The sequence below is a fragment of the Myxocyprinus asiaticus genome, chromosome 46, assembly GCF_019703515.2.
Source record: "Myxocyprinus asiaticus isolate MX2 ecotype Aquarium Trade chromosome 46, UBuf_Myxa_2, whole genome shotgun sequence".
In the NCBI taxonomy this organism is placed as follows: Eukaryota; Metazoa; Chordata; class Actinopteri; order Cypriniformes; family Catostomidae; genus Myxocyprinus; species Myxocyprinus asiaticus.
In genome coordinates, this window is record NC_059389.1 from 3,127,567 (window position 1) to 3,151,600 (window position 24,034).

Below are 24,034 nucleotides of genomic sequence, written 5' to 3' on the forward strand. Positions count from 1 at the left end.
ATTTTCCACAGAACACAGACATTTTTTTTTGGACGACCGCAATTGAATCAGCACCACCAAACAGTGCGACCAGTGTAGTCCGATTCTGAACGAATGACTCCTACGAGTTGGTTCTTTTGAATCTACAGCATAAAACAAACCGTTAAAGGGATAGTTCACCCAAAAATTAAAATTCTCTCATCACAATTTCTATAAATTGATTCAAAAAACTATTAATCTCCACTTTCACTTTCACATTCTTCTTCTTTTGTTTTTGCCGATTCGCATTCTTCGTGCATATCGCCACCTACTGGGCAGGGAGGAGAATATGTAGTAAAAAAAGGTCTAAATATTGAACTGTTTCTCACCCACACCTATCATTATTCTTTCTGAAGACATGGATTTAACCACTGGATTACTTTTATGCTGCCTTTATGTGCTTTTTTGAGCTTCAAAGTTCTGGCCACTATTCACTTGTATGGACCTACAGAGCTGAAATATTCTTCTAAAATTCTTCGTTTGTGTTCTGCAGAAGAAAGAAAGTCATACACATTTGGGATAGCATGAGGGTGAGTAAATGATGAGAGAATTTTAATTTTTGGGTGAACTGTCTCTTTAAGGAACCGGGATTGTTAAGAGGAATCGGATCGGAACCGGAATCGCTAAACTCCTTACTATTTCCATTCCTACATGTGATAGCTTGATGATTATGAAAACAACTATTTTTTGTTGTTGTTTTGTCGTAATTTTAGTTAGGTTTTTCAACCACTATTTTAAGTTTCGCTTAGTTTACGTTTTTATTTCCTTTGCGTTAATCATTTTTCTCCACTGTATGAAAACGTTTTTATATCAAAACGTTTCGTACTTATTGTGGAAAATGATAATAATAACCCTGGACGATACCTTTGGAATTTTTCTGCGTCTCCTGTTGTAGGGGTCACCAGACAGGCACGGGGTGTCATCGGGGCTGCTGGGCGTTGATGGAGGACTGACTCGCGGTGGGGATGCGATGCCACCGTCTCTGCCAGTCTTGCGCAGCTCCAGCAGCTTGAAACTACATCGCTCTGAGTTCTGCCTGAAGAAGCCAGACTTAGAAGAGAGCTGTTGTTGAGAAATTATAAAAGAAGTGCTGGTAAAATGTTGTTGTTGCTTTAAATACTGATGTGTTGATGTCGAGAATTTTCTCTAGAGTGGTTAGAGTTAATAAAAAAAACGCTTTATGAATACCTTGGAAGGAATAGGCGAGGAAGGAGACGAGGGAACAGGATACCTGCTCCCAAGACATCGACTTTCTAACTCTATATCTTCATATGGGTTCTCCTTCGATGGAGGATCTATGAAGAAATATTTATTTGTAGTCATTTAACAGACTTTTTCATCCAATTTACAAAAGGGAAATACAACAAGTAATTCGCATTAGGCTCATTCTATAATTGGGTGTACATTTGATGTCAACATAAGTACATAAAGTGCTTTCTCAATAAAAAACTATTGGTTTAAGTTAACATATTTCTTCAATGAAACATGCAAGCTTAAGCAAAGCTTTTTGGGGAAAGGATGTTTTCCCTAGTGAGTTTGTCAACTATGTTACGGACAAACTGAATGTCATTACAGACACTGATTAAATGCTACACTTCAAGTAACACACATAATTAAGGGCTCTTTTGTCTATTCTGCCACATGTGCAGTAATGCAATAAAATAATTTTAAGAATTGTTTTTACAGATATTTTTTTATCATAAATTTGCCTTTAATATAATTTTGATACTTTTAAGCGAAGTTATGCAAAACTCTAACCTTTGTGGATGTAAAATATACCTTGAAGGACATCAGGAGCAGCATTCTTGTTATTTGAAATGTAAAAAAAAAAAAATAAATAAAAAAAAATCAGGTGTAACATAGTTGACAGTGAAAGTAACATAGTTGAAAAAGCAATATCCTTCTTTTTTCACACTAATGACACTATTTACATATGAAGCTCTCAGTTTTAACTTGAAAAGGAACAATATATAGTGATTTTGTAAAATCAATTAAATGTCCCTTAATCCCTAATCATCATGATTCACACGCATGCACGCACACACATGCATGAGGGCACACGCACCCTCAGTGTCCTCTGACACATACAGGCTTAAATTATGACAAAAAAACTGATCTATGGAAAATAATTCATTATCATCAGCGGACACAGTAGGATCACGTCAAGTATGTTACCTAAGAGTTGGCCCTGGGGTAACTTAGTTGACAGGTAACATAGTTGACCCTATATGGTAACTTAGTTGACATTCCCTCATTTTGACTCATAATTTCAATGGCAGGCCTAGCCTGGCCAACCACACGTCATTTTCTTGATCAGGTTAACTTCAAATTTGAATATATATTTTAGTTAACATCATAAAAATATTGGAAACCATAACAATGTACCCAACATAGTTGACGGTCAATTAATATACTCCTTGACAATATGCTATTGTAGTTAAAATATTGAATAAAAAAATGAAAGGATGCACCATTATGTGTTCAAAATGTCCCCCACAGAGGGAAATGACATCACATGATGCTGGTCACATGGTTTTGGGATACGTAATTTTTTAGCTGCAGTGGGGTGTTTGTTTAGTAACATAGTTGACTTTTGTGGACATGAGTAAAATAAGATATTTTCTTTATTGAAATGTCAAACTCAATCTAAAAAATAAACTTTTTCTGAAGTGTTTAGAATTTAAAAATAAATAAAATATAGATAATGTTGACTTTAACATGTTTTATTCATTATTTTGAACTTAAGACCCACTCACTTCAAAAAAACAGACAATGCAAAAACTGTCAATTAAGAAACATCATGGCAATTCCAAGCAAAATGAAACATGGGGTGCAAAAATATTAGTGTGATATTATAACATGCTTTCCCTTAATGGATAAAATGGTATATTTCTGAAGGAAATGGTTAGATTTTATCATCAATTGACAAATTATAGAATGAGCCAATACAAAGTCATTCAAAATGTGCAGTTTCATAACAAACAAATGGAAAATCAGCTTCTATTATTATGGGCTGTAAACCATCATGACATGATCATTTATTGCTAGTTTCCTCTTGTCAACACGGCCTGGTTTAGTCCCATTTTTCCTCAATGAGATTTCAACCTGACGTCATGTGTTTGGTTGGTTTTATATTCCTTTGCTCCAAATGTTTGAAGTTTCGCCAGAGAATCTACGCAAACTTGAGTCATTTAGCTCTGTAGTGATGTGGCATTGCTAGTGGTGCTAACAGGACAACAAACACTTCTTTGGCTTGGTTTGTGTTCAGAACGAGAGATGGATGAGAAAAACGTGTGAGGGGAAGAAAGGGGGATGTAGAAAACCTCTGTCATGTGAATTTATTCACCAGATGTGCCGAGTGGGAAGAGAGTTTATGATGTCGGGACACGCAGTTCTAGAGAATGTACGCAATGCTCCACGTTGAAAGCCATTAGAAGGACAGCTTTTTGCCCAAATGTTATATAATTAGACACATTAACCAATATACAGAAAGTGATTAGTAGGATTACTCACACCAGGTTCAATACAAGTTAAACTCAGTCGACAGCATTTGTAGCATAATTTTGATTACCACGAAAAATAACTTCGACTCGTTTATCGTTTATAAAAAAACAAAAGCAGAAATAGCAGTTACATTTATTCGTTAAGTAGGAATTTATTCATTTAGCAGACAATTTTATCCAAAGCAACAGTGAGTTACAGTAAGGCACTTACAATGGAAGTGAATGGGGCCAGTTCATAAACATTAAAATACGCACTTTTTCAAAAGTATATCCACAAGGGGGCCTGGGTAACTCAGCAAGTAAAGACACTGACTTCCACACCTGGAGTCACAAGTTCGAATCCAGGGCGTGCTGCGAGACTCCAGCCAGGTCTCCTAAGCAACCAATTGGCCCGGTTGCTAGGGAGGGTAGTGTCACATTGGGTTAACCTCCTCGTGGTCGCTATAATGTGGTTCTCACTCTCGGTGGGGCACGTGGTGAGTTGTGCGTGGATGCCACGGACAATAGCATGAGCCTCCACATGTGCTAGGTCTCCGCGGTAACGCGCTCAACAAGCCACGTGATAAGATGCGATGATTGACAGTCTCAGATGCGGAGGCAACTGAGATTCGTCCTCCGCCACCCGGATTGAGGCGAGTCACTACGCCACCACGAGGACTTAGAGCACATTGGGAATTGGGCATTCCAAATTGGGGAGAAAAAAGTATATCCACAAGACATAAACATTTTATATGTTTACATGATTTCAGTGTGATAAAATCAGAGATTTTCCACCGTAACATCGTTTACCAGATTAGGTTTACCCATGTTACATTGTCAAGACACCGAAACTTAACACAGATAAGTAAACTATTTTATCACACTAAAATCATGTTAACACATATATTGTTAATGTTATATTGTTAATCCATTGTAAGTGCCTTACTGTAAACATTTAAATACAGTGGACGAATCTAAATTATTTTTTATGGGAATCAACATTATGACATAATGGTTATCAACTGGTTGGTTGCGACCAGTTTGTTCTGATTGGTTCACAGACAGCAGGGGAAAATAAAGTTAAATGCAAATAATCATATAATCATGCATTCATATTAAGTATAGCAAAATAAATAGGCTTCTCATATTTTTTGTTGACATCAAAGGCAGCCAATCACACTCAACGGTAGTTGGATGCAAATTTAGAACATAGTCAAATTAGGCAGATTCCAACATAGAAAAGTTGTGCCCTCATCCTCAAAAAACCATTAACAAAATTACGCAAGGTAAGAATAATAACAATTTTGGGACACCAAACCAGTTGAGAACCACTGATCTAGATTGAGCTCAGTGTCCTGAATAGGTTCTAGATCATTTAGAAAGTTGACAACGTACTTAGAAACTCAGCAGAATTAAGACTCAAAGATATGAACAAATATTCAAGATTGGGGACCAAACGTAAAAATTTAGGAATCGGTTACTGAAAAACCTATGTTGAGCAACCACTTTTCTAAATGTTTTGGGGAACGTACGGTGCGTCCCTCAAAGTCTTTGGTGGTTACCACCCTCCTTGGACCCCTTACTCGATTGTTTTCTATTTCTCCATCATTTATCTTTTCTTATCCATGATTAGGACCTCACATTATGCCACTGAGAAGACCAGATTCAAAAGCAGTCTGATGTGGGGTACTCCAAACATAGAGGGCCAATGGTGAGGTTGAGCAAAGAAACACAAATGTTTGTGATGGTCTTGTTTCAATTTAGTTCTTATTAAAGTTTCAAGCTCCTGGGTTTCTATTTAATTGCTCTTTCAGGTGAACAGTCAGAGACTTGATCAGTTGTCATTGCCTCATTCCACTGAGTACAAGCACTGAAACCAAATGTAAGCTTTAGTGATCAAGCAAACAAATCAGCCAGTGAGATTCATCTAATGATATTTGGCCATTTTATATTATTAGATGGATGGATGGATGGATTTATTTAAAAATATGTATGGTGCAGTGCAATGTGTTACCTAGGATATCCTCATAGACATTTTCTTCAGATAAAGTGCGAGTGAGTCCTAGCTTAGAAAGCTCGTACAAATCCGCTCGACAACTCTCCGCTGCTGACTGTAGAAGGTCCTCAAACTCATAAGATTTCCTGCAGATTCAACAAATGTAAACAAAACTTGTAATTGAGAGAACGAGATAACCAATCATGTCCACAGGGAATTTAAGAACCTCCACTGGAATAACAAGACTTAGTGTATAAGATTGTTTTTTTGCGCAATCTTCGATTAAAAACAGACCCCCCCTCACCACGGAGAGGCCACAAGATTAAGACTGTGCCACAATTTCAAGAAGATTTTTATAGATGGGCTAGACTGATATATACTACGGTTAAAACTGCTTACTCATAAACACTGAGGAAAGTAATCCTTTAGGGGAGACTTTGTTTAAAAATATATATTTTCACATTAGTGTGATATTAAAAGCAGACAGTAGGCTACTAAATTTGCAAGGTTTTTTCAGTCCATGTGCCATTTCACCAATAAACTAGTCAATTAATGAAATGGCACATACCACATAGAGCACTCTTAATTAAAGAATTATTAGAGTTTTAATCCTGACAAATTCACTGTATGGATTTAAGCTTGCAAAGCAATAAATCAAAAGCTAAGCAAGGTGGAATGGGGTAAGGCATCTGAAAATCAGCCCTCACTTTAGTAAAAAACAGTATCTGGAGGAGATACTCATGCTACCATATTTGTCAGATTTTACTGGTGATTTGGCATATGCTATTGAAATACAAGCTTGGTGAACAGTTTGAGATTTTGGACTTTCTCAATTCAAGTAGATAGGAGCTGTATTTGTATGTCTATTGCCTACATAGAAAATAGCTTAACTAGCATGTAGCATGACTTGAAGAAGCTGCCACGTCATCAAGATGGCTACCAGGTGGACTGACTCACTTAAAGGTGCACACAGTAATATTTGCATTAAAGTTGTGCTGACACCTAGCGGCGTAGGTGCAGCATTAAGGCGCGGCAAAATTCCGCAGGCGAAATACAGTCATTTCAATGGAAATCCGCACAATCATGAATTTCACGTGATGGACTTCCGGTGGCGAAGAACTTCCCCTCGCGGATTTCGTCTGGAGTTCAATTTCGCCATGAAAAGGTCAATGTGACCACGCATCCAAGGACTATATGTAGAATAAAGCAGCTTTTTCTCCAAGCCCACGTCCACACAAATCACTGTTTGTTTGAAAACTCTGTCTTCAGTTTCCTTAGACATTGTTTTCAATTGTACGAATTACAAGAGGGTCTTTACGAAAGTTTTCAGTGGAGGAAAACAGCATTCCAGTTTGAATGAGAGGCGTAAATGCAGCAAAATCAGTGCATTTTCAAACAAAAATGGATTATAAACACTTTTACATTTGCACTTGAAACCTCCGTTTCCCTTTCCAAATGTCATCATTTTCCATCGTACGCAGTACTAGAGAGTGTATTCGAAAGTCTCTGTTTTCGATGGAGTAAAAAAAAGCCGTTCCAGAGTGGATGAGAGGCGTAAATGCAGAAAAATCTATACGCTTTCAAACGAAAAAGTATTATCCACGCTCATTTTTATTTTTTATTTTTTTCATTTGAAACCTCTGTTTTCAGTGTCATAACATCATAGTTTTCCAAAGTACGCAGTACTTAAGACCATTTTCAAAAGTCTCTTCTTTTGGTAGAGGAAAATGCTGTTTTAGTGTGGATGAAAGGCATAAAGGCAGCTAAATGAATGCATTTTCCAATGAAAGGTTTTTTTTTTGTTTTTTGTTTTTTTTTTAAATGGTTTTGGTTTTTTAAGTTTTCCTAACGTAATGTCTAAAGTATACAGTTATGAAGAGCATTTTTTAAAAGTCTCCATTTGCAGTTGAAGAAAATGTCATTCCAGTGTGGCTGAGAGGTATATACGTAGCAAAATCAATGCGTTTTCAAACGAAAATGAATGTATGAACGTTGCCTAAGACTGATATGATCAGAGTCTTCATCTCACATTGAGATATATACTAAATACTAAACTCAAAAATACTATACTATTATTACTCTGCCAGCAGCCATATCACCCTGTAGTTAAAGACTGGTTGCCTACCGAAGCTAAGCAGGGCTGAGCCTTGTCAGTAACTGGATGGGAGACCTCCTGGGGAAACTAAGGTTGCTGTTGGAAAAGGTATTAGGGAGTCCAGCAGGGGGTGCTCACCCTGTGGACTGTGTAGGCCCTAATGCCCCAGTATAGTGATGGGGACACAATGCTGTAAAAATGCACCATCCTTCGGATGAGATGTTAAACTGAGGTCCTGACTCTCTGGTCATTAAAAATCCCAGGACACTTCTTGAAAAGAGTAGGGGTGTAACCCCCCTGGTGTCCTGGCCAAATTTCCCCCATTTGCCCTTATCAATCATAGCTTCCTAATAATCCCCATCCATTAATTGGCTCTATCACTCTACTCTCTCCTCTCCACCAATAGCTGGTGTGTGGTGAGCATACTGGTGCACTATGGTTGCCATTGCATCATCCAGGTGGAATTAGCAAAAAAAAAAAAAAAAAAAAAGCTGATTGCACCTTTAAAAAGTACTTATAGGTTCAATAACCTAGTGAGGTACATATATGAGTGCAAGAAGCAATCTAGAATCTTTGACCTTGGAGTGCCACTTACTTAATGTAACAATGCTTGTAATCCATCTGATATCAGTCTTCTTACCTGTTGTTTCTCTCTCGAGTTCGTCCTGATGGTCTTCTACAAACCCCTGGAGGTGGGGGGCAGGATGGAAGGGGTGGGGGAGGTATGGAAGGTAAAGGGGGTAGATTCCGCCGACCCTTGATGGAACTTTGTATGGCTGTGGGGTTTTTTGTCTGTGTGTGGTGTTGAAAGGTTCTTTGGGGTTTGGGTAAAGGATTAATAGAAGGTGCTCCAGGTTCACTGTAGACATTCTCAGGATCACAACCTCGACGGCTGCCAGGTCGGCTGCTTACCACGTCCAGAACCCCGAAGATTGGTTCCACCCCCCTCTTCTCCATCTCCTCCTGTTCCTCCTTGGAAGCAGGGCAGAAATAACTGCCTGGCATAGCCAAGGACGACTTGGAAGAAGTCTCCTTCATGGCTTGCTCAAGTTTTTTAATGTGTGTCAATACCAACTTTTTATCCTGACTGGTTTCTGTTGTTTTCCCCAACGGGGCTTTGTCCAAAATCCATTCTTTGTCCTTCATCGGTCCCTCAGAAATGTGCTGAGTTTCTTCAAACTTACTTCCGTTCTCTTTTCCAGAGTTTTGTCTCTCCCGGTTAAAAACTCTCTTGCTGTCTTTCCTTTGTACTTCATTCTGGACCTTTTTCACACCTTCAGTCTCGTTTAGTACTACGGTTTGGGGGGTCACCCCGGTTGGCTCTGTTTTACCTTCCCATTGGGAGATCTTGTCCCGAATGCTGGCTGTACTTTTGAGACCTGAGGGAGTCCGTGGGGACTTGTTACAACTGGTCAGACCATTCTCAATGGGCCGAGGATTGGAGGGCCCCTTTTGAGCAAGCATGATGGTGTCTCCTGGGCTTTGGTTGAGGTTTCTCAAAGACTTGAGACTGTCCCCGACCCCACACAGGTCTGGCCGCTGAAGCACCACAGATTGGGCCTGGTCGAGCTTCAACCCGCAGCAGTGGAGCCTGAAAAGTCCATGCGAAGATGTTGAAGACATTGAGAGTGTCTGAGAGCCATACATTTATTAGACAGTAATTATAGAGCTTTGAAAGTGAAATTATCTCCTAGGCCACCAACACATCTCAAAACGAAATTCATGCAAATTAACATTTTAAGAATGAACAATTTTTCACAACCACAAAATGACATACAATCCAAGGTATTTAGACTGCATGCAGCACAAACCAAGTAGTATACAAAAGCACCTTTCTACCATTGAGCCGAACGGTTCTGAACACGGTGAGTAACAGTTCTAGTAGCATTTACATTTGAGCACGATTTGGTACTGTATGATTACACATCGTTCCTGGCCTGGATTTTTCAGCACGGTCAGCTAACCGTATTCAACCATGCTGGTGGAACGCCTTTAGTATGTGGCAACTCACAGTTGGTCACTTGCTCAGTCAGTCCATTGTAATTTGTGCAGCACCACAATGGTAAAAGAAACTGCAACCGTGTAAATGAGCCCAGATCATTATGGAACAGCAAGGTTCTGCCCAATGGTGAAAAAAGTGGCTAGATTCTCCTTTGGTATTAAAGGAATAGTTGACCAAAAATTCTGTCAACAACCTTGTTGCGCTAAAATTGCTATAATCAAATATTGCAGGCATATCAATAACATCACACCTCATTGGTTCTCATTGCGTTTCGTGACCGACGTCATGACATCATGTCGTAATAACCAATGAGGTTTGATGGTCTCGGCATAGTCGCCATATCCAATTTTAGCACTTTATTAATGATTTAAATTAAACCTTAAAAATCATTCTGTCCTTTTTGTCCCACCACTGGGCCAAAGTTCAGGGTACAGATGTGCATCTTTCTCTTTATTTAATTGGCTGAGTAAATAAACACAATCTTGGATTTCATCCAATGATATCACTCCAACAAACAAACAAAGGATATTCGCATCTACCAACTGTGTTTGTGTACCAAATTGTCCGAGAAAAATCTATTCTCGTAAACGCCTTCACACTGGCATGCCAAATAGTGATTCTTCTTTCCAAATTGAAACTGTTGGCTCAAATAAACTTTCAACAACTTTCTTTTGGCATGTTGTTTTCATTCTGGTGAATGTATCTCATTTCATGAAGCTCAAGGCAGCCAAGAAGGAAAACTAGGTCAAACTCCAAAATCCCTAGGAAAAGGAGCGTGGAGAGACAGGGGGTGTAGGGAGTTAGGAAAGACAGAAAAATAAGGAGAACATCCTAAAAGATGTGGAAGACTTGATATGTGATAGTCTTTTTCTCTTAAAGGAGCTCAAACTCTGGAATGTCAAATTAAATTCCAGAAACCAAACCAAAGTGTCCTCTACCTGCAAAGCGTACAGAGAAAAGGGGTTTGAGGTACTGAGAACCAACAAATGTGTTGGAAGGAAATGAGATATGAAAGGAGCAGAACCTGTTGGGTTCTTTCTTTTTTTAACTTGTTTTCTCCATATCTGGCTTGTAGAGACTTCCAATGTCTCTCAGTGACACAACTGAGCAGAAAAGACTTCATTAAAATGAGCTCACTCGTTTCACAAGTTCTCACACTGCAGGTTTTTTAAGCTCATATTAACACACTGTGGCTTTGCAGATCACCACGGGCTGGCAGCGCCAAAGGGGTTTAATTAACTTTAGGTAAAAATAACTTTTAGACTTGTCCCCCAAATCACCCTCAAGATGCCACCTAGGGGTGTTTATGAAGTCTTTCAATGTTTATGTTTTTAGACAAGTTTGGTTTGTACTGTATATCATTGGGTGTATTTCAATGTAAAGTGAGCTTCACTATGCCATACTCACTTCGAATGGTGAGGGGCATTACTGTCTTGTATTTCCACGTTTAGTGAACCCTAGTCGAAGCATATAAGTCACTGCCAATTTTTTTATATATATATTCATGTTAAGTTGACTATGTAGCAGCAAAATTATTGTTTGCAGCTGTTAAGATTATTATGATTTATCATTGGTCTAAAAAAAACAACAAGAAAAAATAGATAATCCCGCCCCAAACTCACGGCATTGGCGAACCGATGTTGCCATGACACGCAGTGCAAACAATCAGACTGCAGTTCTCTTTGGTGCCACTAGTGGTGCAGATATTGTGCAAGAGCACTTTAATAATATCAAAGGAACATGAAATTACAGTTTTAAAACAAAACTGGTGACAAAAACTTACGTACCCTTTAGCTGATTGATAGATGCAGTCCTCTGTGTTCGTGCAGAGCAGTAGCGCTCTCCCGCCAGTCATTGTGCTAGCAGACGGCATTCTAAACATAAAAACACACAGAAATACACTCGTTTACTCACAAATATTCAAAAACACACAACTACTACAATCTAATGTAAGGACACTTACATGGCAGTCAGACACATGCCACTTACAAAAAAGTGCCATGGTTAACAGACCTGTACCATGGTAATACAGTACCATGTTTTTTGGGGCATGTTTTATGGTAATACCATGGTTTTATGGACATGCTGTGGTAATACCATATTTAATGGACATGAACAATGGTAATACCATGTTTTGGGGCATATTTTATGGCAATACCATGGTTTCATAGACATGTACCATTAAAATACAATGTTTTTGATGGTGTACTATGATAATACCAAGTTTTTGGACATGTGAAATGGTAATACCTTGTTTTTTGGACATGTGAAATGGTAATACGATGGTTTTATTAACATATGCAAGTTAATACCATGTTTTTATGTGTGGATATGAACCATGATAAAAACGGGTTTTGGACATGTATCATGGTAATAACTTTATTATGGGCATATTCTTTGGTAATACCATGGTTTAATGGACATGTACCATTACAATACAATGTTTTTGGAGGTGTACTATGATAATACCATGTTTCTGGACATGTAACATGGTAATACCATGTTTTGGGGGCATTTTTATGGTAATATGATGGATTTATCAACATATACAAGGTAATACCATGTTTTTTGGACATGAACCATGATAAAACCATGTTTTGGACATATATCATGGTAATAACAGCATTATGGGCATATTCTTTGGTAATATCATGGATTAATGTACATGTCACATGGTAATACCATGTTCTATGGACATGAACCATGGTAATACCATGTTCAATGGACATGAACCATGGTAATACCATGTTCAATGGACATGAACCATAGTAATACCATGTTTTTGGACATGTACCATGGTAATACCATGTTCTATGGACATCAACCATGGTAATACCATGTTCAATGGACACGAACCATGGTAATACCATGTTTTTGGACATGTACCATGTTAATACCATGTTTTTGGACATGTACCATGATAACACCATGTTTCTGATCATGTAAAACGGTAATGATAATACCATGGTTTTATTAACTTTTACCATGGTTTAATTAGCATATAATATGATAATACTGTATTTTCACACATGTACCATGGTGATACTAATGTTTTAAGGACATGCACCTTGAAAATACCATGTTTTTGGATTTTTAGCATGATAATATCATGTTTTTAGATATGTGCCACGGTAATACCATGTTTTAAGGCATGTTTTATTGTAATACTATGATGTTATGTACATGTACCATGGTAATACTATGGTTTTCTTTGAAATACCTAGGAGTACCATGTAAATACCATGATAAATGAATATGTGCCTCATTCCATATAATATGAAATGATTACCATCTGATATACCATCACTGTACTATGGTACATCCACACTATTTTTCTGTAAGATGACAGAAACATTCCACATGTCATACCAGTGTTTGGGAAATAATGGATTTTTTCCCCCTTTTCAACAGTCATTCATTTACCAGAAAAAAAAAACAGCAATATCCCCATAACAGGACTGGACTGGTGAGTGACTCACAGCCCAAATACAAAAGACCACATTTAGAGAGTTTAGACTAAGCTGGTTACTATAGTTACAGATAAGTGGCAACATCTGAAACAAACTATCCCTATTTGGCTCCCAGTCACAATAACATCATTTATTAGTGTTTGCTTAGGCAAGCATCTCTATTACTGTTGCTTGTAATTAAAGATAAGGATTTGAACAAACCCCTAAACCCAAGTATTAAACTTCGGCACGTAACCACGACTCACATTCTCTTTGTTAACTGTGGTTAAGCTTGTCAAAGTTCAAAAATCTTTGTCATAGTTTAGTTCGGCTTAAACGAAAAACAAGGCTTCTTGACTCAGCGTGACCTATGACCTCTCACTTCTTTCTAGTCTGTGTTCTAAAGAGCCACTAATTATCAGCCATTCAATAAAGAATTTGCCAACCAGTTGGGTCTGTTTTTGAGCAATCTACACTCTTGAAACAGGTGTTACCACTTAGCTAGCACATTTGTGAGGATTCTCAAGTGTGTACGTGTTCGTTCTATTTTGCCAAACGGAAGTACGACAATGTCCATGGGAGATATGAGGGGGTGCAACATAAACGAACCCCATATGTTTCTACATTCGGCAAGCGCACATGCGCAAGACCTCGACGATTAACTCACATTCCAAGCATTCTACCACAACTGGAGGCAGCTGTAAAACCTTCAACTCTGGCTTAGATGACGTAAAGGTCACTAAATTGTGGTATTTCTGAGACTTCCTTGATGTCGTGCATCTTTATTGGCCCTCTGGGCCGTGTAGTTGGACTCTATTGGTACTCAATGTGTTGATCTATCTGTGTGCAAGTAATCTTTGGCATCTCATTGTGTGTTTTTCTGTGTGCCGGCTGAGAGCATTAATGAAAGCATTTTCAGCTGTGTTTTTTTGACACTTTGGTGTGGTGAGCCAGCTAATGTCTGAGTATGATTATAAACTGTCCAAAACTGCTGAAAAGTAAATGTACTTTAAAACCATTAGATTAGATTATAATTATAATAAAGTCATTATTTAATCATTAATTCTATTAATAATAAAAATTATTAAAAATATACAGTATAAAAGTAAATGATATAAATATTATAATAAAATAAACATTTAATAAAAAAATTCATAAATAATCAAATCTATTTCAAATCTATTTATATAAATAATCATCTATATATCTAAAAAAAAAAAAACAGTGGAGCCACTTGCAAAACGTTATAATAATAATAAAATGATAATCATTATTTAATTATTAATCATATTAATAATAAAATAATACAAACATTTTATAATAATAATAATTATTAAAATAAATAAATGTATATACATATATCTATACAGTATATATATATATATATATATATATATATATATATATTTATAAACATAAATAAGTAAATAATATAAATATTTAAAAAAATAAAACATTTAATAATTAATGCATAAATAATAAAATGTATTTCAAATCTAATTATATAAATAATCATCTATATTTATATCCATCGGAGCTGCTTACAAAAATTTTTAATTATAATACAATTATAATCATTATTTAATTAGATTAATAATAATTAATTATTATAATTATTATAATATATATATATATATATATATATATATATATATATATATATATATATATATATATATATATATATATATGTATTTAATTTATTATAATATTTATATTGTTTACTATATATAGTAAATAATATAAATATCATAATAAATTAAACATTTATTTATTAAATGCATAAATAAATCTATTTCAAATCCATTTATATAAATAATCATCTATTTATTACAAAACTATCAGAGCCGCTTACAAAAAGTTATAATTATAAATCATATAATATTATATAAATTATTTAAAAATGTATTATATTAATAATAAAATAATAATAATTATTATTATTATAAAAATTATTATTATAAAATCACAGGACTTAATGTCTACAGACCCGTCACTCTCACATCTGTGGTCATGAAGTCATTTGAGAGACTGGTTTTGGCCTACCTGATGGACATCACTGGACCCCTGCTGGACCCCCTTCAGTTTGCTTACCGAGCAAACAGGTCTGTGGATGATGCTGTCAGTATGGGTCTGCATTATATCCTGCAACACCTCGACAGACCTGAGACTTATGCAAGGATCCTATTTATGGACTTCAGTTCAGCCTTCAATACCATCATGCCTGATCTTCTCTCAACCAAACTGACCTAGCTCTCCGTGCCCACCCCAATCTGTCGATGGATCACAAGCTTTCTGACAGATAGTCAGCAGCTAGTGAGACTGGGGAAACTCACATCCGGGACCACTATTAGTACTGGTGCTCCTCAGGGATGCGTTCTCTCCACTGCTCTTCTCTCTGTACATGAATGACTGCGCTGCAAAACACCCCTCTTTCAAGCTCCTGAAGCTTGCAGATGACACCACAGTCTTCAGCCTCATCCGCAACGGTGACAAGTCTGCATACAGATCAGAGGTTGATCAGCTGGCTGTCTGGTGCAGTCACAACAACCTTGAGTTGAACATGCTTGAAACATTGGAGATGATAGTGGACTTCAGGAGAAATCCCTCGCACTCCCCACTCACCATCCTGAACAGCACTGTGGCAGCAGTGGAGTCATTCAGGTTCCTGGGGTCTACCATCTCACAGGACCTGAAGTGGGAGACCCACATGGACTCCATTGTGAAAAAGGCCCAGCAGAATTTGTACTTCCTTCGCCAGCTGAGGAAGTTCAATCTGCCACAGGAGCTGCTGACACAGTTCTACTCGGCCGTCATTGAGTCTGTCCTGTGTACATCTATAACTGTCTGGTTTAGTTCAGCCACCAAATTAGACTGAAGGAAACTACAACGGACAGTCAGGACTGCTGAGAGGATTATTGGTGCCCCCCTGCCCACCCTCCAAGACCTGTACTTCTCCAGAGTGAGGAAACATGCAGGTAGAACACGCAGGTTGCCCTCTGGCTGGCGCTACAGAGCACTCAGTGCCAGGACAACCAGGCACAAGAACAGTTTTTACCCTCAGGCCATTTTCCTCATGAACAATTAAACTGCCTCAGGACTCCCCCATAGTGCAATAATGTAAATAAATATATATTGTACATATGTAAATTCACTCATATTTAATTCAATAACTGTACATACCCCTACCTAGCACATACATAATGTTATATGTCCTATTATTTGTATGTCTATTTATACTCTTACCTTGTTTTATTTTCTGTGTCTCACAGTAATGTTCTGTGTGCAATTGTTTCTTTATTTTTTATCAAATCTATTAAAGGTGTACACTACAGTCTTCAAAGACAAAGGACAACTGTCTCTAACGGACAGAAAGAGATGTGGAAGACCAGATGTACAACTAAACAAGAGGATAAGTACATCAGAGTCTCTAGTTTGAGAAATAGACGCCTCACATGTCCTCAGCTGACAGCTTCATTGAATTCTACCCGCTCAACACCAGTTTCATGTACAACAGTAAAGAGAAGACTCAGGGGTGCAGGCCTTATGGGAAGAATTGCAAAGAAAAAGCCACTTTTGAAACAGAAAATCAAAAAGAAAAGGTTCGAGTGGGCAAAGAAACACAGACATTGGACAACAGATAATAGGAAAAGAGTGTTATGGATCTTAACCCCATTGAGCTTTTGTGGGATCAGCTAGACTGTAAGGTGCGTGAGAAGTGCCCGACAAGACAGACACATCTATGGCAAGTGCTACAGGAAGCGTGGGGTGAAATGTCACCTGAGTATCTGGACAAATGCCAAGGAATTGTTTCGTTTTGTAGGTGGCTCTCACACATTCTTCTACTTCTTTTTCTCTTTTCTCACTTTCAGGCGACCTGCGGTCTTAAATGATTTCAGCTGTGTGTGTGGGGGTGTTGGGGGAGAGTCAGATGTTTGTCGAGCAACATCATCATTCCCCACTGCTCTCTCATTTTTTCCTTCTCTGAAACCGAGAAGAACAGAGAGAAAGCTAAGATTTCTTGGAAGAAAAGTTGAAGAATGTAGTGTAACCTCACAGGAAAGGTAAATTACAATTGAGATCTCAATAGTATGCTCTCAAGCAATGAGATTAAATTGAGACTATTGTTAAAGTCTTCTCAGATATTTCTCCTAAGAAAAAAAGAAACGATCCCATTAATCCCACATGTCTCCTCTAGAGTTTTATAAGAGATGTTAATGTCTTTATAGCCACCAAGTCCAGTCTAGTCAAGCCATCTTTTGTAAAATGAATCTAAAGTCTTCCATAAATGTGTCAGAGAGTAAATCCATGACTTCTAAAACAGTAAATCTGGCAGTGGTCGTGTTTATAACCTCCATTTTAATGCCCGATTCTTTTCAGCTTTGGTTCTTCTTTGTTCTGTGCACTATTGTTAAACGTGACCCCAGTAAGATAAGGCGACCTAAACCATAATGTGGAGAGAGTGAGCCATCTGTTCGACCAATAAAAACCTCCATATGACCTGAGGGACCTCTACCTATCCTGCCCCCTAACCTGATGCCCAATAGCTGATTGGTTGACAGGAAGTTCATTGTTTTGGACAGAAACTGAAGAAATGGCTCAAAGGAGACTATCCAGTTGATACAGTCCAGACCAGTAATGGACAGAATTTTCAGTTTTGGGTGAACTATTCCTTTCATAATCACATTATAAACAATGCTATTACAGAAAACCCAGATCATATCAGCGAAGGACAGTGCAGGTCGGGCTACGGCCATCAGAGCCCATCAGTAACATTATGAAAGTGACTAACAACCATAAACAAGAGATCTCTATCGAGTCACACAGAGAAGACAGAGAGAGAGGAGACAATCTGCTGAGGGCAAATGGTTACTAAATTAAACAATGCAAAAAAGGCTATTTCTGATGTAAGAAAACCTTTTAGTGTGTTTGATAACCGCTGCAATGTTCTTCAAAATGGATCGAGTTTTAAATCAACAAAATCGACCTCCCTACCCTAAACCTTAAACCTAAACCTAACCGATAGTGTCACAAAAAGCAAATGTGAGATGAAAAACACAACCACGTCGTTTTGTGGTGCTACTATGACACTTTCAGCTCACGTGTCGACTCGAGAGCTCTTCAGGACTCATATCCCGGTCCTTTGCATCACAAGTGCAACACTCTATCAGTCGAGCTACCGCACAATTTGATCACACTCGAAACAGGCTTGTAAATGTAGCTAGTTATGTGATGCAAACGTTCAAATAAGTCATGCACTATAGTAAAAGTGTTTAGATGTCATTAGATAGCATTGAAATAGGGTGAAAAGAAAGTATTTATGAACTGATAATCTGATGTTTTACTCATGATTTGTGTGAAAGTGAATAAAAGTCACTGTTGTTTTAGCGCCTCTAGTGTTCATTTCACCAGGAAACTATAGCAAAATGTACAACGAGGCACGTTAAAATCATTTTGCACAAATATAGCTATAGTAACGTGATTCTTTGAGACCAGTTTGGTTCTACAAAGCCAGAACACAGTAACTACAGCAACACTGAAACTGAGAAAAAAAACAGCTTCAAAGTTTTTTGATTGTCCATCCAATTGTGTTTTATAAACTCATAATCTCACTCTGTTTTCTCTTAATCTGTGTATAAATGAGTACAAACCTAACCGTAACAAAACAGATACGTTTAAATGTTAAAATCAGTTCTTGATGGATAAGATTTTTCATTGAATATCATGTTTCACTGTGAAATATGTCACTTAACGGAAGTAAACTGGATTGTGAACGCCATTCCATGTTGACTTCTAATTCTCATAATGTAAAAAGCTGCCTGTAAGTAGGGATGGGACGATATGGTTATCTCACGATTCGGTTCAATATACGATATGAGGTTCACGGTTCGATATAATCTTAAATAACACTTAAATGATATAATAAAATATTACAGATTTTTTTTTTTTCCTGAGACAATGTTTGAGCAAAATGCACATTATAATTTCTCATCAAAATAACGTTCTTTAATACATAATAGAATTGCTCAAAATTTAAATAATGTATTTTTTAATAATTTGTTTATCATTATTATAATCAACATTTTACTTTGTAAAAATACAGAAATTCTACACTATATTAATTCATATTATATAATAAAATTGTATATATAATAATGATATGCGCTATCACTGTTTGAAATAATATGCACAATTTACAAGTAATAACATTGAGTTTACATTCATTTGTATAAGAAATGCTAAAAAGGTTACTGTCACTTTAAGGGTTCAACGAGTGGCTCACAGTGTTCCGGTTCAGCAAACATTGTGAGATTAAAATTAATATTTCTTTTTACTTTTTTATCTGACTGTAAAGAACAGAAAGGATATTAAGACATATTGTTAAATGAAAGTGGATTCGCCTCATCTTTGATGGACACACATTACACGGAGGAAACGATCCGCTTTAATCTCAAGCACTTTTCATCTAAACAAGGTATTCCAGTACTTCAATTTCTAAAAGCTAAATTCAAGCACTTTAAGGACCTTGTGTGAACCCTGTAAACAGTGTAGAAAAAAGCACAGTAGGGGTAAAATCAAGTGATAGAGAGATTATGATGTTTGACGGGTAATTTCATTTATGATCACATGGACAGAAAACAATGTAGCAAATTTCGAAATATCGAGTAATGAAATGGTTTGTAATTTTTAGTCATAATTCGATATATCGTCCCATCCCTACCTGTAAGGGGTAAGGTTAGCAGCCGTTCACAACAAACACGTTTTTGCGGCCATGCACACTGTTTTTAAATAGTTTTTCTATGTAAACATGCGCAACACTGAGGCCTTTGACTGCATCACATGCAGAAGCGCAACATTTTTTTAGACACCGTGTCAAGTTAATAAGAATTTCAATTTTTAAAAGCGAGTCTGGAGACACCCTAGTTCCGTTTACTTCCTTGTGCTGCATCTAGCTTTTTTTAGTGCAAGAACATGTCTGGCCCCGTACTATGTATTATTTATCCTGAAGAAAATGTACCTCCCGCGGACAGTTGCTGATGATGGAGTTAGCGTCTCACAGCATGTGGAAAATCCAAAGTATATTTTGGCCTTTATTAGCCCATCCAAAAGTCTCTACAATGGTCTCTATATGTGGCTCTGGTCACTCCTTCAATATAAGTCTATAAGATTTTTCTGCTCAAAGTCTGTTCTAACGTTAAACAGGTGAAAAGTCAGATCGCTTAGAAATTCAATGCTGCACCTCTGCTCAATAAGTCCCACAATTTGAGGGATCATTCATATCTGTAACACAAACAGTGTGAGAAGAGTTGCGCTTCGAAATATAAGCATAAAGGGTTCAATCAAGCCCCTAAACAATCTGAGCAATAGTAATAGTTATGCTTGGCTTGGCAAATACTAACCACTAATTAGCTTAATTTAAAGGGACAGTTCAACCCTCATCATTTAATCACCCTTATGCCATCCCAGATGTGTGACTTTCTTTCTTCTGCTGAACACAAATGAAGATTTTTTTTAAGAATATCTCAGCGCTGTAGGTCCATACAATGGGTTAGCCCATAAAAGTAGCATAAAAGTAATCTATAAGACTCCAGTGGTTTAATCCATGTCTTCAGAAGCGAACATACAAAAATAACTCCTTTTCCAATATAAATTTTGACATCAGCAGTCTCCTTTGCGATCATGATTTCAAGCTCGATTACAACTAGTGTGCAGAGCACTAGATGGCGCTATAGGAAGTGTATTCGAGCTTGAAATCATGATTGCCAAGGAGACTACTGATGTCAAGATTTACAGTGAAAAAGGAGTTATATTTTTGTATGTTCGCTTCTGAAGATATGGATTAAACCACTGGAGTCTTATGGATTACTTTTATGCTGCCTTAAGGCCGAAACATACTTCACGCAAATACGTAAATGCAGACGTGAGCGCTTGGTCAACGCATGGCCAACGTGTGGTCCCATTGTACATACATTACGTGCGCTCTTGCGTTGTTCTTGCGGTTACAAACCTCAGACCACAAGAGGGCAATAGATTTGTTAGGTGTGACGACGAAACCGGTGCTGCGTCTGAAACCAGGAAAATGCTGCCTTTGGAGGCTGTATACGGCGGTAGGATGAAAATAAGGTGTTTTTCTAACTGTTCGGAGACCAGTTTCCTTAAGAGTTCCATTCATTCAAAACAGCTGTCAGTTAATCCATTAACTGATTAGGCAGCAAGTCAGCTGCCTACGTTTTCGGATGCAGCCCGAATGTGGTGGATGAGTCGATAGTTGAGGAGTGGGGAAGAGACATGGAGAAAAAACAAAAACAAGTTTGTTTGAATGGACTGGGGACTCAAATTGCTTCCTGAGTCTGCCATGACAGTTTTTTTTTTTTTCTCTCAATTTGGAATGCCCAATTCCCAATGTGCTTTTAAGTCCTCGTGGCCTCATTCTGGGTGGCAGAGGACAAATCCAAGTTGCCTCCACGTCTGAGATCATCAACCCGCACATCTTATCACGTGGCTTGTTGAGATTGTTGCCATGGAGACATAGCGCGTGTGGAGGCTTCACCCCATCCACCGCAGCAACCATGCTCAACTCACCATGCGCCCCACCGAGAACGAACCACATTATTGTGACCACGAGGAGGTTACCCCATGTGACTTTACCCTCCCTAGCAACCGGGCCAATTTGGTTGCTTAGGAGACCTGGCTGGAGTCACTCAGCACGCCCTGGGATTCGAACTAGCGAGCTAGCGAACTCCAGGGGTGGTAGCCAGTGTATTTTACCACTGAGCTACCCAGGCCCCCGCCATGACAGTTGTTGATTGAAAGAAGAAAATCCGCTCTAGTGCCCCTTGCGGCAATGCTGAGAATGCAGCACGTACTTGCATTGTGTTATGAATTGAGCACTGACACATTTCATGACGCTTGAAATCGAGCTAGCGTAGGTGCGTCTGCGTTCACATACTTGCGTAGACTATATTTGGGCCTTTAATGCACTTTTTGGAGCTTCAAAGTTTTGGACCCCATTCACTTGCATCATATGGACCTACAGTGCTGAGATATTCTTCTAAAAATCTTTGTTTATGTTCTGCTGAAGAAAGAAAGTCACACATCTGGGATGGTATGAGAGTGAGTAAATGATGAGAGAATTTACATTTTTGGGTGAACTATCCCTTTAAGAGCACTAAAAGAAAATAGAAGGTCTATACTATAAGATGTGTCAAAAGATGGAAGGCCAGCTGTGTTCAGCAATGAATCGTAGATTTTTTTTCCATCATTCTCTCTTGGATCAAACCTTGTGAGTCAAATCCTGCTGCGGTCAAATTGTAGGAGGGTTTTTATATGAGACATTCAGCACATATTCATGAACACACACATGCACACAAAGGGTCAGATTGACAAAGGGCAGGTCACAGCTTCAATTCTCCTACATGACGTCACAGGTTTCCAAACTTTAACACGCAAATGAATGTAAATATTCACACCATGTCTAACACTATATCTTACAAATGCATTTCTTAGTGCTCATTAAAGAATTTACAATAAACAGTTCTCAAATTTGGTATTATCAGTCCATGGTATGAGTAGTTTTGCAGCATAAAGTCTGGGTCTGGGACAAGGCTAAACAGTAAAACATATACATAAAAGTAATTTGAAAAGTACCAAAAATAAAAATAAAAAAATTACAAAAGTTTGCAACTCCGTTTTAATGTGACCGTCTTATAACAAAAATAAAAACTGCATTAGTTTAAATCTGCTAGTTTTCATAAAAATCAACCTCTGGGACAAGAAAATGCATGAAGCTGAAGAAACGCCCATATCTGCTAAAAGTCAGTTTAGTAAATGTGAGGATTATGCAAGCATATAGATGAGCTCACAGCTAACAAACATGGACTAAAAGCCACAAAAATCCAATTTTGATTTTATGGGGTCTTTAAGTTTGCTTTAGGGAGTTCAATTGGATGCAGTTTGTTTATATGTAATGCAATATTGGTTTTGGCAATGCCATGTTAAAGACAGATATATGTAGCACAGCGCTGTAATCTCAGTTAATGTCTTTTGCCAAAAGGTGTTTTTAGTTTGTGATGCTGAACGCTGGTGTTCAACACTCCAGTGTCCGAGGTGTTGAGAAGAGTGAGCTTTCACTCTCACTCTCACTCTCTCTCTCTTTCTCTCTCTCACAGCTGGTTCTCATAAAGCCTTCACTCGGCGCTGGCCCTGAGGGCCCTAACAGATGACATCATGTGCTCTGCATCTCTCCAAAACAAAGATCTGTGATGTCTACAGAGAAAGGACAACTTTGGTCCTCACTGATATTGAGTGTACAAAGGCAGAATATAATCACATTTTCTCTCATTCTTTGCCTTTGCTGTTTGTAAGTTCAGATTTTGCGGACACAAACAGGAACAGATGCTGAAAATCTGCTAGTTAGAGATACAGTAGTTGCAAATAAAGTTTACATGAAAATGAGTAACAATACCAGGAACTTCATGAGGTGGTCCATGAGTAGTTTTTGGGGGGCTGATTTTATGGACAAATCTATGGAATTCTGTGAAATGGATTTCAAGTTGAAGTGTGTAATTTCAGCATGAATAGAGCGCAACCATCTGGGGAATTAGCCTAATTATTAACAATAACTTAAAAACCTTACCTCAAAGGTTGGTACATGCTTTAGCTAAAGCCATCAATCTGCGTTATTTAAACTTTTTAAAAATTGAGTCAAATATGATACACAATGTTTGACAGCTCCTGTTTCACTCTCTGTTCAAGCTGACAAGCCAAATAATCTATGGTATATACGATTTACATGTTTATGGCACCATCTAGTGGTTATTTGTGGAAAAAGTGGTTTCAATGTTTATATCGATCTATTTACAATGGCGGTGGATTTGCCTGAAATGTGACTCTTCTGTTGGGATAAATGACAGCTTATTTTAATAAAGTAAAAGTGACAGTAATGATTATATTGTTACTGATATTTTAAAATGAGTATTTGCTGAATATAAG

General features: G+C 37.7%; 1 protein-coding gene across 3 annotated transcripts in view; it reads right to left on the minus strand.

Moving 5' to 3' along the window:
* The window catches only part of LOC127436058 (DENN domain-containing protein 2A-like), a 55,345-nt gene that overhangs the window by 16,147 nt on the left and 15,164 nt on the right, over positions 1-24,034 (minus strand). The window contains exons 1-6 of one of the 3 annotated variants that reach the window (XM_051689978.1): positions 16,823-16,976; positions 11,381-11,467; positions 8,232-9,182; positions 5,515-5,642; positions 1,207-1,313; positions 883-1,080 (exon numbers count right to left, since the gene is read on the minus strand). In XM_051689978.1, the coding sequence (XP_051545938.1) occupies positions 883-1,080; positions 1,207-1,313; positions 5,515-5,642; positions 8,232-9,182; positions 11,381-11,466 (1,470 nt within the window). In that variant the 5' untranslated portion in view covers position 11,467; positions 16,823-16,976. Of the gene's footprint in view, positions 1-882; positions 1,081-1,206; positions 1,314-5,514; positions 5,643-8,231; positions 9,183-11,380; positions 11,468-16,822; positions 16,977-24,034 lie in introns of those variants that run through there. The other 2 variants (XM_051689979.1, XM_051689975.1) reach the window with 2 other exon arrangements.